Source organism: Odocoileus virginianus, chromosome 12, assembly GCF_023699985.2.
Source record: "Odocoileus virginianus isolate 20LAN1187 ecotype Illinois chromosome 12, Ovbor_1.2, whole genome shotgun sequence".
In the NCBI taxonomy this organism is placed as follows: domain Eukaryota; kingdom Metazoa; phylum Chordata; class Mammalia; order Artiodactyla; family Cervidae; genus Odocoileus; species Odocoileus virginianus.
The window spans coordinates 67354323-67369181 of NC_069685.1; the positions used below are offsets into that span (position 1 = coordinate 67354323).

Genomic DNA, 14859 nt, shown 5'->3' on the forward strand with positions numbered 1-14859 from the left:
CGGGTTGACCCGGGAGCAGAGGCCGGAACCACGGTCTCCAGGATTCATGTTAAGCAACAGAACCAATATTTGTCCCCCAGCCCCCGGCATAATCATTAACTCGTTGACCCTGCAGTGCGTACACGTTCACGTGAAGGTCACGCGGCAGAGCAGATGGTTTACGGTGAGCGAGCACTGGGCTGTCACTGCTGGAGCCTGCCCACCTTGCCCACTGGCCCCGCAGACGGCCGCCCTGCTTTCCGAGAAGCTCTGCTGGGAGAATGGGCACGGGGGGCTTGGACACCCACCAGGACCCCACATGCAGGGCCAGGACCCCTGCCCCGGTGACCCGAAAACCTGTATGCTAAGTCACAGCTGTGCGTGTGCGCTAAGTCACTCCAGTCCCGTCCAACTCTGCGACCCCGTGGACTGTAGCCCACCAGGCTCCTCTGTCCATGAGATTCTCCAGGCAAGACCGGAGTGGGTTGCCACGCCCTCCTCCAGGGGATCTTCCCAACCCAGGGATCAAACCTGGGCCAGAGGTAGCACGCTCCCTCAACACAGCCCGTGACGTCTCACTGTCACAGCTGACAACTACATATACGCCAGTCGGCTGTGGGCTCCCGTCCGCCTTGGCCAGGAAACACTGCAGCTGCAGCGGCCCCCACACTCAAAGGACGAACGCCCCCAGAGCAGGGCCCGAGACCCCTTTCCCAAGACACGGATGGGCTCTCCACCCCTATCTGGCCTCCACACCCCTGGGTTGCCCTGCAGCTGGGGGTCAGCCACTCCAGAGCCCCAGCTGTGAGGACACGCGTACGTGCTCCAAATTCGAGTGACGAGGGAGCGGGAGGTGGAAGCAGGGGCTCCAACCCGGGGCTCATTGAGTAGAGCTCAGGAACCACCAGCGTAAACAGAGGCAGACGTGGGCCCGGCTGAGGACGGGTGGCGGGAACGCTGGCCGGGAACTGCCTGCCGTAAGGGCCACTTGGGAAGAAGTGGGGCAGCCCAAGACAGGGCAAGACCCGGGCCCTCAGCACCGCAGCACGTGGCAGAGACAGGCTTGCGCTCCTGGGCAGGGCCCTGAGGGCTGCACCCCAGGCCCACCACAGACGGGAGCAGGCAGGCGGGGCGGGTGGAGGCGGCACGAGCCCAGCTGCCGCAGGAGCCCCAGGGCGGGCAGGACACAGGGAGAGCGGGTCAGAACCCCATACCCGAGGACACGCCATTGGGTCCGCTCAGCTGGACCCACGGTGCTGGGCACGCACCCTGGGCAGCACCTGTGGGAGCGCTGCGGCCACGTCAGAGACATGGATGGGCAGGTACTCACCACGGCGATCACAGGAATGAGCACGCCCAGGTTCCCCGCGCTGCTGGAGGCCTGGGGGGACAGAGCCGGGTCACTGACTAGCACCACTTCTTTCGTTAAACAGAAAGATAGAAAAACCCTAGCAGCACCACGAGAGATGAAACTCCTTCCTCTAAACAAAACAGTGAAAGACACGTACAGGGAGACAGGTATAGATGCTTAACCTCACAGTCAAAAAGGGACATGGTCAACATCACACAGGGGACGGGACGTGTAAACTGTGGCGACTCTGCACAAACACCTTGCACCGTTACAGACGTGACGCCTGAAAAGCACTTGGTCCCCCTGGAAGGTGCCCACCTCGGACGCCACCCCCCAGAGGCCTCGTGACCACCTGACACCCGTTTTGTTCCCACCACCTCTCCGTCCCACTCAGCCTGGAGGGTGCCCCCCGACCAGCACCCCGGAAGGAGCCAGCCCCTTCTCCCAACGGGGTCTGGAGCAGTGCCTACCTTGAGGGCGGGCCCCTTTTCGCTGGCCCGCTCACTGGCCCGCTTGCCCTCTAGCCCCAGCTGCACGAACAGCTCCAACAGGTTCATGAGCAGCTCATCCACCAGATGCTCGTCCTGGATGTTGGCTGCGATGTTGGCCAGGGCGTTGATCACCGCCAGCGAGCAGTGCCTGCGTAAGCGAAGGGACAGACGGACAGCAGCAGGAGGCAGTGAGCAGGCGCAGCCAGGCCAGCCCAGGGTCCAGGGGCCGGGCTCCCGTGGAGGCAGCAGCGAGCCCATGGACAAGCAGCCCCAGAGCTGAGGGCTGTCGTGGGGACACACGCGACACCACGCGCACACACACTGCTGCTGAGCGAGCCGAGATCACGCCACCCAGCCGCCCACTCCCTGGGGGGCAGGAGGCGTGAGGAGGGCCTCCGCCCTGCCCTCCGCCCTGCCTGGGCCTGGCTAAGCCAAAGGAGGTCCATCAAACACAGGAGGAGCATCTGTCCTCGGACGTCACACCCCCAAGGCTGCGGCGCCCACGCTCAGGCACCCCCGAGGGCACGGGAGGCCTTGCCAGTGTGCCGCCCTGACCACAGAGGTGCGAGCACTGCCGGACGCGCAGGCTCGGGCTGGGCAGACTGCGGGGCTGCTGCCCAACGGGCAGGCTGACAGTGGGCAGGCCAGATGGGGCACCGTGCCCACCAGGCATCGGGCAGGCTGGGTGTGAGCAAGGAGCTGCTCACTGAGGGTGGCGGGGTGCAGGCCATCCCCGCTGGGACGTGTGGATCTCTAGCACATGGTGTTTTTGTGAGAAGCGGCTTTAAGGGACAAGACCCCCAAGTGGCCCACTTTCTGAGGATGGAGAGTGACAATGAGGTGGGAAGGCTTACCTGTAGCCGTGGTCCTTGTAGTCCTTGGTGGCTGAGTACACGACCGAGCTGGCCTTCACACTGATCTGCTGGAAGAGGTTCCACACCTCCTGATAAATATATTGCTGGAAGAGAGAGGGACCTGTGACCACATCTCGCTAGGAGCGCCCTCCATGGATACCCAGAGGGAACACGCCGTGAGTCAGGGCCGTGGAGCCTGCGACTGTGCCAGGGCCACCCACTGCAGCTTTATACAACCCTCCATGCACACAGCTTCCACTTCCACTCCAGTCTAGTTACGTCAGCAAGAACTCAGTTCAAACCGCTTTACTTGGCCATCTAGGAACCACTGCTCTGAGCTCTCTTACTTGGGAAACACCTCGGCACCCGGTGCTAAGGAAGTGGGGAGCATGTGACCCCGGGAGAGCAAGTCTAATCTGTACTCTCACACTCCTGAGAGTCAGTGGAGCTTCCCACAGCATGGCCACGGCTCCCTTACGTTTCCGGTGATGACCAGGCAGCCTAGCTGGTCGATGATGAGCACGTCAAGCGGGGAGGGGGGCTGGCAGAATTTCTGCTGCAGGATCTGCAAAATGGGCTCCATGACCTTCGGGGTATCTCTCAGGGCCACCGCGATGTGTCCCAAGGCTCGGATGGTATGGTCGGGAATCAGGTGCGCGTCCCTATAGAGGGAAGGACACGTGACCTGAGACTGGTGCTCCAGCACCAGTGGGAGATGGTGGGAGACAGAGCCGGGAGCCCGGATCCCAGAGTCGTCAGCCTCTCAGAGGAAGCGTACACCTGATGGTGCCTGCCTGGGTCCCGCCAGCCCCGGCGCCAGGCAGGGAGACAGAGCTCTCTGCCCGAACTGCGTCTGGGGGCACTCCAAGGTGGGCTTCAGCAGGCACGGCGGGACAGACCCAACACCCGACGCCACGCTGGACCAGAAAGCAGCAGCCTCCCAGAGCCTCAGGGGACTGCGTGCCCCACCCCACAGCCCAACCCCCAGGGATGGGGCATACTTATCGCTCTCCTGGGAGATGTAGAGCCGGTTGGAGAGGCTGGCCAGAAAGGCTTCCACGATCACCGGGTCCACGGTCAGGCCCGCCTTCAGGCACCTGAGCAGCGTGAGGCAGCACAACAGTCAGGTGAGTGCCTGCGTCTGGTCTGGGTTTCGTTTTTCTGTCTCAGGGTTTAAAGAACTGCTCTGAATGTACTTCCCCCAGAAATGTGAATGAATGTCGAGACACAATGAACTTAACCAATGGCTTCATGTCGCACCACTTGATAAATGTCTCAGTTGGAAATAATAACTTCACTGTTCTACCCTGAACTGCTTCCTTCAGAATGCCATACTCATTCCAACTCCAATCTAAACTCCCTGAGGACTTCCTGGGTCTGGTGGTCAGGAACCCGACTGCCAATGGAGGGGCCGCAGGTTCGATCCCTGGTCCGGGAAGATCCCACAGGCCGTGGGGCAAGTAAACCCACGAGTCACAACTACTGAAGCCGTGCTCCACAGGAAGAGAAGCCGGCGCAACGAGGAGCCTTCACAGCCCACGAGAAAGGAGCCCGCGCTCGCTGCCACCAGAGAGAGAGCAGCAGCAGAGAGCCGGCGCCGCTGAGGACAGACGATGGACAAGAAAGTGAGAAACCAGCCTCCTGCTTCCCAACACAGTCACAGTCAGCAGGCGGCTCAAAGGACGTGACAGCTACACATTGGGTTTGAACTGCATGGAGGAATGCTGTGTTCTAGAGGGAGCTCCTGCAGCCCCCAGGAGCATGGGGCCTTCAGGCATGTCTCGCTCCCCACGTCTGGGTCCCAGGCCAGAGTCTGAGTGGCCAGGCTCTCCACCGCCCACCTGCAGACGTTGTCGATGGCAATGTCCCGAAGCTGTTCGTACATGGACGGCTGGCTCCTCTTCCCCGACGCCACATTCAGGGTCGACTCTGCATGCTCGTTGGTTACGCTGATTTTTATGTCATTGCCGGCAACTGAAATTGAAAAATCCAATGTGTGTCTGGTTGAGCATGTTACTTTTCATGCTTTTGTCTGAAGTCCAAAACTGAAGTCATATGTGGATTGTTTTTAGTCATAAAGGGAATCACTCTAAAAAGATTTTTCCAGCGTTTCAGAACCCAGTGTGTCAGACAACAGGAAGGATGGTGGGAATGTTTACAACGACTCACACTTAGGTTACAAGGTGAAGAATATGTAGAACAATCACATCTTAAGTAAGGAGTGAGACAGGGCCATGTGCCGGGAAGGTGGGGAGGCTGAGAGCAAGGCCCTCAGAGTCTCTCTGACTAAAGGAAGAGGAGGACACACCCACCAAGCGGCACTTAATTAACCTCACTCACTGCAGGTCAGCAGATGTGGTCTGGGCCCACATTCTCAGGGCACTCACACTGCAGGCTGCCGGGAGAAGAGGAGGTGCCAGAAAGGGCCTGGAGGGAGGGCCCGGGAGAGATGTCTGGGAGGCGGGGCCTGGGGGAGGGAGATGTCCGGGAGGCGGGGCCTGGGGGAGGGAGATGTCCGGGAGGCGGGGCCTGGGGGAGGGAGATGTCCGGGAGGCGGGGCCTGGGGGGAGGCAGATGCCCGGGAGGCGGGGCCTGGGGGGGAGGCAGATGTCCGGGAGGCGGAGCCTGGGGGGGAGGCAGATGTCTGGGAGGCGGGGCCTGGGGGGAGGCAGATGTCTGGGAGGCGGGGCCTGGGGGGAGGCAGATGTCCGGGAGGCGGGGCCTGGGGGAGGGAGATGTCTGGGAGGCGGGGCCTGCGGGGATGAGCGGGAGGGAGGCTGGGCACCCCCCCAGGCGGGGCCCTTACCTGTGTGGTACTGGCTGTGGCACTTGTACAGCTTCACCAGCACGGGGGATGGGACCACCAGGAAGTCGCGCAGGGAAGGTGTCACGGAGTGCACCACCACCGGGAACCGCTCGCACAGGCGGCCTAGGCCCTGCAACGCACGGGGACCGTCAGGGGCCACAGGGAAGGCGCTCACCGTCTCAGACACCCCTATGACTGGCGTCGGCCCATGTCCACGTGTCACCAGGCATAATGACAGGACAGGATGGTGGGGACTCCTTCACCTAAAGGTGAGATTCCCTGGTAACCCCTTCATCTCCAGAAGCTACTTAGGGGAGACAGGGCTCACTGGGAACGTTACTTCCACATAGGCAGATGGAGTCACCGGGACTGGGACGAGTCAGAGCCTCTACGGTGCAGGCTCACGTCTGCCACGTTGGAAACGCCCAGCACAAGCTGGGCAGCCTCCTCAATGTGGGGCTCGGCCGTGCCTAGACCCCGCTAGCAGAAAGCCCGCTAGCCATCAGCAGTGGCCTCCGAGCAGTGACCCTGTCCCCGGCAAGCTCGAGCTCAAGTTCCCAGACACAGCGGCTCAGACCCAGCTGCTGGTGCTGGCCTCGGCCTGGACACAGTGAGAACGTCTTGCGGACGGAAGTCCGCCCCACCTCGGGGCCAGCAACTGACCTGCAGACAGCAGATGAGCAACGGCAGGTGCGCTATGATAACCTTGCTGGACGTCTTGGACTGCAGCTTCTCAGACAGCTTAACACACAGATTCTCTGCACCTGAATTCAGAACACCGGCGAGTGCAGACCCGCAGCAGACGCCATTGGCCACACAGGCGCCTTCACCAAGCACCACACCCAGGCCGTGACGGAACCCGAACCCAGGATTCTGTGTGACTCCACCTCCGAGTCTGGGTGGCTCCCAGCTCCTGTCCTGCCTCGGGGACCACTTCATCCCACGTGCCCACTCCTCCCCCTGACTCAGGCCCTGTCACACCTCCTGGGCCAGGCCCCGCCCAACTCAGGCCCCACCCCCTTGGACCAGGCTCCGTCTCTGACTCAGGCCCTGCCCTCCTGGGGGTAGACCCTGGCCCCTGACGCAAGCCCCACTCCCTCCACCCCCGCGGAGGGGAGGCAGGGGCTGGGAACCCACCTTGTTCATCCTTCACCGCCCAGACCATGAGGTCCACGCAGGCGGCGCTGGCCTGGCAGCGCAGCTTGAGGGGGCTCAGTTCGCTGTGGGCCCGGTCGGCGTCGTGCAGAATCTTCTGGAGCTCCCCCTGGCTGCTGTTGAACTGCTCCAGCACGAAGTCGTGCACCTCCTTCACGAAGGAGGTGGGCAGGTCTGCGGGAGGGCGCACACACTCAGGCCGGCCCCTCAGACAGACCCCTGGGAGAGGGCGCTGCTGCGGGCCCCTGTGCTTCTAGGGAGGCCCACCGGGCGAGCCTGGACAGGCACGCACGCCCGCCCTGCACGCACGCCACCCAACACTCAAGAATCTGTCACTCCCACAGGAGAGAGAGCCATGCTGTGTCCCAAGCTGTCAAAAGAGTCGACGCTGAACACACGAGACACAAAGGGGCATGCCAACTCCAGAACCGCCTCATTAACAGGAAGTACTCCAGTGATATTTCCTGAAAAGGGTCCTTTATCACACGTGGGAACCTGGACGTGGCCGAGGACGGACCCTTGCACAGCAGGCACCTGGAGCCCGCAGCCTGACCCAGCGTGCGTCCTCCAGGCCTGGACTGCAAGGAGGCCCGAGAGGCAGCGCAGACACAAGCAGACCGGCCATGGTGGCCGGCAGCAGCCTGGCCGGGGAGGCCGCGGGCTCGGGGTCAGCCCAGCTGCCAGCGCCCGCTGTCCTCCACAGCCTGACCCTTGCTGCAGCCCCGACGAGGCTCGGCTCCCAGGAGTGCTGGGGGTCAGATGGGGAAGCGGCTAAGGAGAGCAGAGATGCCCACCGGACTCCACGTGGTCGTCAACACTGTTGTCACGAAGCCCATTCAGCACCAGGAAGAGCCGAGGAGACCGTGTTTCAAGCGCACAAAGGGGCCTGAAGGGGACGGCGAGGCCTCATGCACAGCGGCCGCCCTGACGGGACGCGGTGACACGGCCCTCACCTCTCATGTAGTACAGGGTGTCCCGCAGCATCCTGAACACAGCCACGTACAGTGGGTCGCTGAAGGCACTGTAGTAGAGGTCGGCGCTGGGGTTGGCCTGTGGGCAGGGGCATGGCTGTGACCCACACGGCCTGTTGCTGGGGTCACCTTCTGCTCCCTCCTTCATTGATGCCTCCCAGAGATGCAAAAGCAGACTGACCCAACATTGCCAGGGTTCTGGGCAGTGAAACTTCCTGACTGTGTAAGCGGCTGTGGGCCACGGTCCTGCACAGGCTAAGGATGGGAGGCAGCCGGGCACAGGCCACACGCTCACAGGAGGCGGCCGGGCACAGGCCACACGCTCACAGGAGGCGGCCGGGCACAGGCCACATGCTCACAGGCAAGGCCTGCAGTGCCTGCACCCATGAGCGGTGTGCACCAGCTTGAGCAGCGGCCCAGCAGGCACCTGGGGCAAGGACCACATGGAGTCGAGTCGAGCCCAGGTCGGAATCCAGGACTGACCCAGGTCAGTCCCTCCTCGCTGGGCTCGCACCTGTGTGGCAGGCACGCTGACCACTGCTCAGTGGTCAGGTCGGGGCACGGCCAGGGGCCTGGGCGGGAGGGTCTCAGAGGACGCACCTCGATCACACCAGTGACCACGGCGTCCAGGGACTTGAGAACAGGCTCCTCCACGATCTTCTTCACCTGCGAGGGAAGTGAGGCCTGGTGAGCCCCCCGCAGACACAGTGGGAGATGGAGGGGCAGAGCCTGCTGACACGAAACCATGCCACAGCCTCCCGGTGAGAAATGGGGCAGAACGAGAGCCCAGCAGCACACACACCACCAGCGCCCACGCCCCCTCTCAAGACGCCCTGAGTCCTGCCAGCACCTGGAGCTTCTCTCCTACCCTAGACAGGATGGAAGACAAACAGAAAAGGAACCGGCCCCCTCAGGACTGCGGACACAAGGCTTCCACGTCCAGAGGTGAAAGCGCCCAGGCTCTAGGCCAGACTGACCTTCCGCCTGAAGGCCCCTCTAGCGTGGGGGCTCATGGCCGTCTCCCCACGTGGCTGCTGCAGGGGCGAGAAGGGAACGTGCCACACGGACCCTGAGGACATGCTCCTTCTCTCTTTAATTGGCACAGGTGAGCCGTGCTTCGGCCCGCTACAGCCCCCCAGTGTCTGCCTGCAGGCCGCCCGCCCCTCGCTCCGCTCACCAGGCTTAAGAGCTCCCGGAGCATCTCGAGGGGAATGCTGAACTCCTTGTAGGTGACGCCATTGAAGAGAGGAGAGACAGAGAAGCTGGAGCTGACGGCAGAGAAGTAGTAGTCGGATTCCGGGGCGCTCCCATCAGGCGAGTAAGAGGCTGACGGGACAGAAGCAGGCAGTGGGTCTCGGGGCACGCGACCCGGATGTGCTTGCAACACCCATCAAAGGCATCGGCCATGCTTATGCTGACACTCCATCTTTCCCTTAAGAGACAAAGGCTGATACGATCCAGCAATCTCACTCCTGGGCATATATCCGAATTATGAATTGAAAAGATACACACGCCCCTGTGTCCACATGAACAGTTTCCAACAGCCAGGACGCAGAAGCGACCTGAGTGTCTGAAGCTAGACAGAGATGTGGTGTAAATGCAGAGTGACACTACTCAGCCATACAAAGGATGAAATAATGCCACTGGCAGCAACAGGCATGGACCTAGGGATTCTCAGAGTGAGTGAATTAAGTCAAAGATGCCATGGGATACCACTTGTACATGGAATTTTAAAAACGTGAAGATGTGCGAGCAGAGGGTGGTGGCAACCGGGGCGGGAGGCGGGGAGGCGGCAGATCTGTGGCCGAGTGGGGCCAGCCCCACTGCGCTGGGCGCTGCAGAAGCCTCGGCGCTCCCGCACGCGGGGACGCACAGCTCACAGCCCAACCAGGGTCAGCTCGGCGCGCTCACGCGCACTGAGCCGTCGGGTCCTTCCCGTGAAGGACACACCAGTCCACTGTGAAAACTAACGCCGGTCACACAGGGAGGCCAGCAGCCTGTGACAGAGGGTGCCTCCCAGACACACAGCACAATGCGAGGATGAAGCCTTGTGGCGGAGGCAGCGAGGGGGCAGACACGGAAACAGGAGGCGGGAGCTCCAGGGACCAAGGGGCTAGGACTTGACATTTATGCAGCGAGGTCACCGAAAGCTTTTAAGCAAGAAAAGAAATGATCAGATTTGTACTTTTAAGAAATGCTTCTTAAAAATAAATTCTTGTGGTGCCTGGTAGAGGGCCTGAACAATCAGGGAGTGGGGAGCGTGTGAGCAAGGGCAGGAGTGGTGGTCTCCCTCAGGCCTGGCACCAGCCACGATGGGGACGGTCCTGAGCTCAGGTTCCCAAGCCAAGGACCCTCAGGGGTGTGTGAGGTCGGGGGGTAGGCTGTGGATGGGGGCTCTCTCCAGCGGGTTATGAGTGGTGAGCCTGGCCTTCACGTGTGCACACTAGGACTGTAACACGCTACATCCTCTCACAGCCAAGAGATACTGTACCCACACTGTCCACATCTATCTGCATCAGTCACACCTCTGCTTTTTTAAAACAAATCCCCCACACGTCTCGAGATGCCCCTGAGGAAGGCTCTCTCAGCGGTGAGCATCATCTGACAGTAGGATGTGGGGCTCCAAGGCATGCACTCCTGCGGCCCACCTGACCCTGTCTCAGTCCCCTGGAGGCGAGGCTGCAGGCTGCCCAACACGTGTCTGACACGCTGCAGGCTGGCAGACGACCACATCTGGCAAATTACCTGAGAGTCCTTTGTGGACAGCAAGCCCCACAGACACTGTTCCTCACTGAAACAAGGTTTACTCAGCCTCGTTACTGCGCGCCTCAATATCGTTCCGGTGCTTAATGACGTTAAATGGCAAGAAACAAGAGAAGGGCCTGCCGGCACCACTTTCACCTGAAAACTGCCACCTCCGCAGGTCAACGCACTACAACTCGGACGGCCAGCACAGGGGTCCTGTGTGGTCCTTTCAGCACTTGTCTCTATGCTTGAAATATTTTTAGATTCAAGTGTAGCAAGCTTAATCAGGAACAGAAAACGAGTGCCCTGTAAGCCTAGAGCTGAGCTGCATGCCACCCGCACACAGCGGGAGGGCCTGGGACCTGGCCTGGCGCAGCCCGCGCGCTCCGCAGAAGGGCGAAGCCTACCTTCGAGGCAGTGAAAGGCAGATCCTCCGGGGGAGCCAGGAGGGGGCGCCCCGCGCTCAGGGCTGACCTGAAACACAGACCAGAAAGGCAGTCAGACCTCAGGCTGACGAGGTTAGGTCCGCTGCCCTGTTCAGCACCCCTCCTCCCTGAAACCCCGCGGCTACGGCTCGCTGCTGCGATTCTGTGTGCATTGGGTCTCATCACACCTTCTGTGCCTGCTGACTGAGCCAGGTTCCTGTTATTCCCTGGCTTTCTCCACGCGTCAGTTACATGTTTCCTAGGGGCACCAGCTGTCTCCCGCTCAGAACAGAGGTGTACCCAACGGCTAGGAAACAAGAGCCTCACGCCTGGAGATGACTCACGTGTGTATCTTAGAAAGGACGTGGCAGCCACGGCCCTGCAGAGAACCCCTCAAGCCAGGGCGGGGCCCTCACAAGCCCGGGCCCAGCGGTCGGGCGCGCGGCCCACCTGCGACACGCTGGACACGCTGCTGGCCTTCCTCTTCAGGGTGCCCTCCTGACACACGGTGAGCAGGCTGCTGGGGAGGATGGAGCGGAAGTCGTTGAAGGACCGCCGGCGCACGCCTTCCAGCTCCTCGGGCACGCGGGGGGCGTGCGGCGGCGCTCTGGGGAAGAGCCTGGACAGGAGCGACTCCTCCGAGCTGCTGTGCCGCCCGAAGGCACGTGCGATTCCCAGCAGGCATGGGACCGCGTGCTTGCAGAGGTACTCTGGAAGACAAGGGGGACCGTGGCGGCACCCGGGACACCTGGGCCCCCGCCTCACCACCCCGCGACTGCAAATCCGAGGGCCCGAGCAGCCTGGCAGCAGCGCCCAGCCTGGCGCTGACCTTTACAACCCGCCCACGGCCCAGCGGCAGGCACGGCCCGTGGCGGGGTGTCTGAGCACGCTCAGCTCTCGTCAGCCCTCAGTCACGCCATCCGACGGGCTTTTGCCCAGGCCTGCACCAGTGTAGCCAGTCCTGCTGGGAGCAGGTAGACAGCTTCCCACCAGAAGGAAAAGGACCTTCAAACAGGCTACCGGGAGGAAACTGAGCCCCCTGAGGGTGAGGGAGGGGCCCGGCACTCAGGCAGGACGGCTGCGCTCAAGACCCGCCCCCAGCGCGCCCCTCCTCCCCACACCCCGCCTCTCGGCCCACAAGCAACCGAGGTAATGTCCACAGGCGCACTGGTCTCAAAGAGGAACTCTGAAGACTGGGAAATGCCAGGGAAAGGACAACCACAACGCCATTAAAGAAACCATACCTTTCTCTTGAATCTCTAGGGCCTGGCACATTCCCAAAAGCACGTGCAAAACCTGCAACAGCGCCTCTAATATCTGGAAGAGCCGAGGAGACAGGATACACAAAGTCACCCACAAAATCGGGTCAACGTCACACAGCTAACTCAGAACTAGAGGCAGCCTGGGATGGTCTCACGTCCCACCTCGCACCTGACCAGGCCGCCCGCACAGGAGCTCTGCGGAGGAGGGCAGCACCTGGGGGAACACAGCCCTCTTCCCGGCCGCTCCCCTCACGGCTCAGCACCCCTGGTTCTTCCGGTCCATTCCCACTATTCGCAGCCTTGCTGATGGCCAGCCTGACTTCACTCGAGTCCAGAGCATCAGGAATAGTCTCTCACTGCTACGCCAGGGGAGCTGGGACCGCCCTGGGCCATCGCCAGGCTCAGCTGGACTCCAGACGTCCAGGGACGGGACACTGGCTCTCCAGCCCCTCCATGCTGCTGGCCCGAAAGGCTCACAGAATGAACTCGGTCAGCGTCTCCCACACCTGCTGCCCCAGGCTCTGTCCCCCTGCCGAGGGGTCAGTCTCTTCGGCCCATCACGGAGCCCCACGAAAGTTCAGGGTGCAGGCTCAGTCCGTCGGGTGGGTCCTCAGTTCCCAGCTTGGCACTGTCTACATTGTGTGGCCCAGGTCTCCATCCCCCGCTGGTCCTGCCAGTCCTCGAGCCCTGCCCTCGGCCACACCGCTGACCCAGGGTGTCAGCAGTGGGCGGTCCCGGCCCTGAGGAAGAGCACCAGGCCGAGCCCCTCTCGCCTCCTCGCTACCCATCGTCGCAGGGAATCCAAGCAGAGAATGAAGCTGGCCTGAGACGACTGGGCTGTAGCTCACGTTTTATCAAATGACATGGAAACCATGAGGATGTGAAAAGCAATGCTTTGTCCATTTCATGTATTAAAGTTATGTCACCGTCTTCTGTGGTGGCGTCTCTATTTCAGTGGGTGTTACTGATAGAAAAGCCCTGTTAACGTTTGAAATAACAACACGTGACTCTAATCTATTTCATTACCTGTTTAGCCAATCCACAATAAAGAACCTCAACTAGGAAAGAAGGGTGGAGACCAATGTAACGGCAGAAATAGGGACAAGCGCATTCACAGTGCAATAGTAAGGAGAGAGATTTCAAAACTGGAAAGACACGGGGACTGACAGGCAGCAGCCAGCTGGGAGCGCTGGGGCACAGGCAGACCCAGGCTCCCCGGCAGGGCCTGAGGTCGGCCGCGCCAGGAAACCGACTCTGTAAGTCGCAGATCTGGTTAAGACGAACCTTGTCATCGCCATCCTCCTCTTTAGGAGGGAGTATGAAATACATTGAAGCAGCATTTCCAACAAAATAAACTAAAAGGAAAAGAACTGGGGCACTTAAAGGAACAAACGGCTCCCGCTTCCTGGAAAGAAATGCTTCTCTTGTATGAACCCCTTTGGTGCCCAGCATGGAGGCAGCAGGACACATGGCCTCTCACTCCACGGGGCAGCTGGGAAAGCAGACCGAACCAGACCCAGGAGGTCAGTGGGGGACAGCCCTGCAAGCAGAACTCCACGTTTCTCAGCTGTGTTATCAATCGTGTGCCGTAAGTCAGCATGAACACCACAATGACCTTGCTTCTCGTCCCGCGTCACTGTGGGACTCTGCTCATACAGGGGGCACAGCAGGGCGCTGCACACTTACCTCGCCCCTCAGGGAAGGGTCCCTGTAAGCCACGTCAGACAGCAGCGTGACCAAGCAGAAGCTGAAGCTCTCGGCCACCGGGAGCGTACCTGGAGGCAGAGACAGGAGTCGGGCCATCACCTCGCCCGGCTGCTCCCCCTCACACGCTGTCAAGCACCTGTTCCCTGTGGAGGTCGCCCTCAACGGGGTAGGGCCCAGCATGTTTCCTGAGAAACACCCCTGCCTTCCTTGTAACAAAATGTTCCAGTTCAAGAAACTTAGATGCTTCCTGAGCCCATTTATAGTCTGAGATCACAGAGCCCCTTTTACCACAACAGACTCCATGCTTTATTTCCAACCTACATGAAACTGGGAACTCGGTCTTGAGTGTATGGGAAATGTCTCATGGAGTTTTCAAATACTAATCACTATCACTTGAAACTGAGTTAATGTTTATTTCTCTCTTCTTCTGATGGATGGAGAAAATCTAAGATGCTAAAAGGGGCATCCAGAAATGCGATCTGCTCCTTGCAGGTGCTCAGGCCCTTCCCCGACTCAGCCTGCCAGGAGGGAGCTTCTCACGAGCAGGGCCTCAGGTCAGAAAGGGAGCTCTGCACCCAGAGGACTGAAAGGCCAGCGGTAGTTCTGTCACTGGCACCGAGGGGCCAGACCTGCTGCTGTGGAAGCCGGGCCCCTACTGAACATGCAACCAGCGCTGGACGCTGAGCACCAACTCAAAGACAGATACACACATGCGGCAGCCACCTGCTACGTGCCTACTTCTCCACATGTGATCCAGACAAACAATTCTAGGTCCTTCTCAAGCATGAGTGTGGCTGGAACCCCCGGGAGGGCTTGTTGAAGTGGTCTGTCTACTCCCTGGCCCCAGAGTCCTAACTTGGTAGTTCCAACGCAGGGGCTGAGACTCTGCCTTCCGACAAGCCCCTGGAGCTGAAGCTGCTGTTCCAGGGACGGCCCTGGAGGAGCTGCTGCTCTGGAGCGTATCAAAGCTGAGCGACACTGCCGGAATAGAAACTGGGAGGCTGAGGTGTCACCCAGTAATCGGGTACTTATACAACGCCAACGATCTTTCAATAATGCTCAAAACTTCACGTGAGTTCATGTGTACAAAAGTGATATCTATTTTGAAATAAA

General features: G+C 60.6%; 1 protein-coding gene across 2 annotated transcripts in view; it reads right to left on the reverse strand.

Moving 5' to 3' along the window:
• PI4KA (phosphatidylinositol 4-kinase alpha) overlaps positions 1-14859 on the reverse strand; it is a 61017-nt gene that overhangs the window by 33675 nt on the left and 12483 nt on the right. For both annotated transcript variants that reach the window (XM_070475722.1, XM_070475721.1), the window contains exons 4-19: positions 13726-13814; positions 12022-12094; positions 11228-11487; positions 10760-10826; positions 8785-8933; positions 8208-8273; positions 7590-7686; positions 6619-6810; positions 6145-6245; positions 5482-5611; positions 4517-4649; positions 3677-3772; positions 3154-3337; positions 2676-2779; positions 1801-1969; positions 1310-1360 (exon numbers count right to left, since the gene is read on the reverse strand). In XM_070475722.1, the coding sequence (XP_070331823.1) occupies positions 1310-1360; positions 1801-1969; positions 2676-2779; positions 3154-3337; positions 3677-3772; positions 4517-4649; positions 5482-5611; positions 6145-6245; positions 6619-6810; positions 7590-7686; positions 8208-8273; positions 8785-8933; positions 10760-10826; positions 11228-11487; positions 12022-12094; positions 13726-13814 (1961 nt within the window). The remainder of the gene's footprint in view (positions 1-1309; positions 1361-1800; positions 1970-2675; positions 2780-3153; positions 3338-3676; positions 3773-4516; positions 4650-5481; positions 5612-6144; positions 6246-6618; positions 6811-7589; positions 7687-8207; positions 8274-8784; positions 8934-10759; positions 10827-11227; positions 11488-12021; positions 12095-13725; positions 13815-14859) is intronic.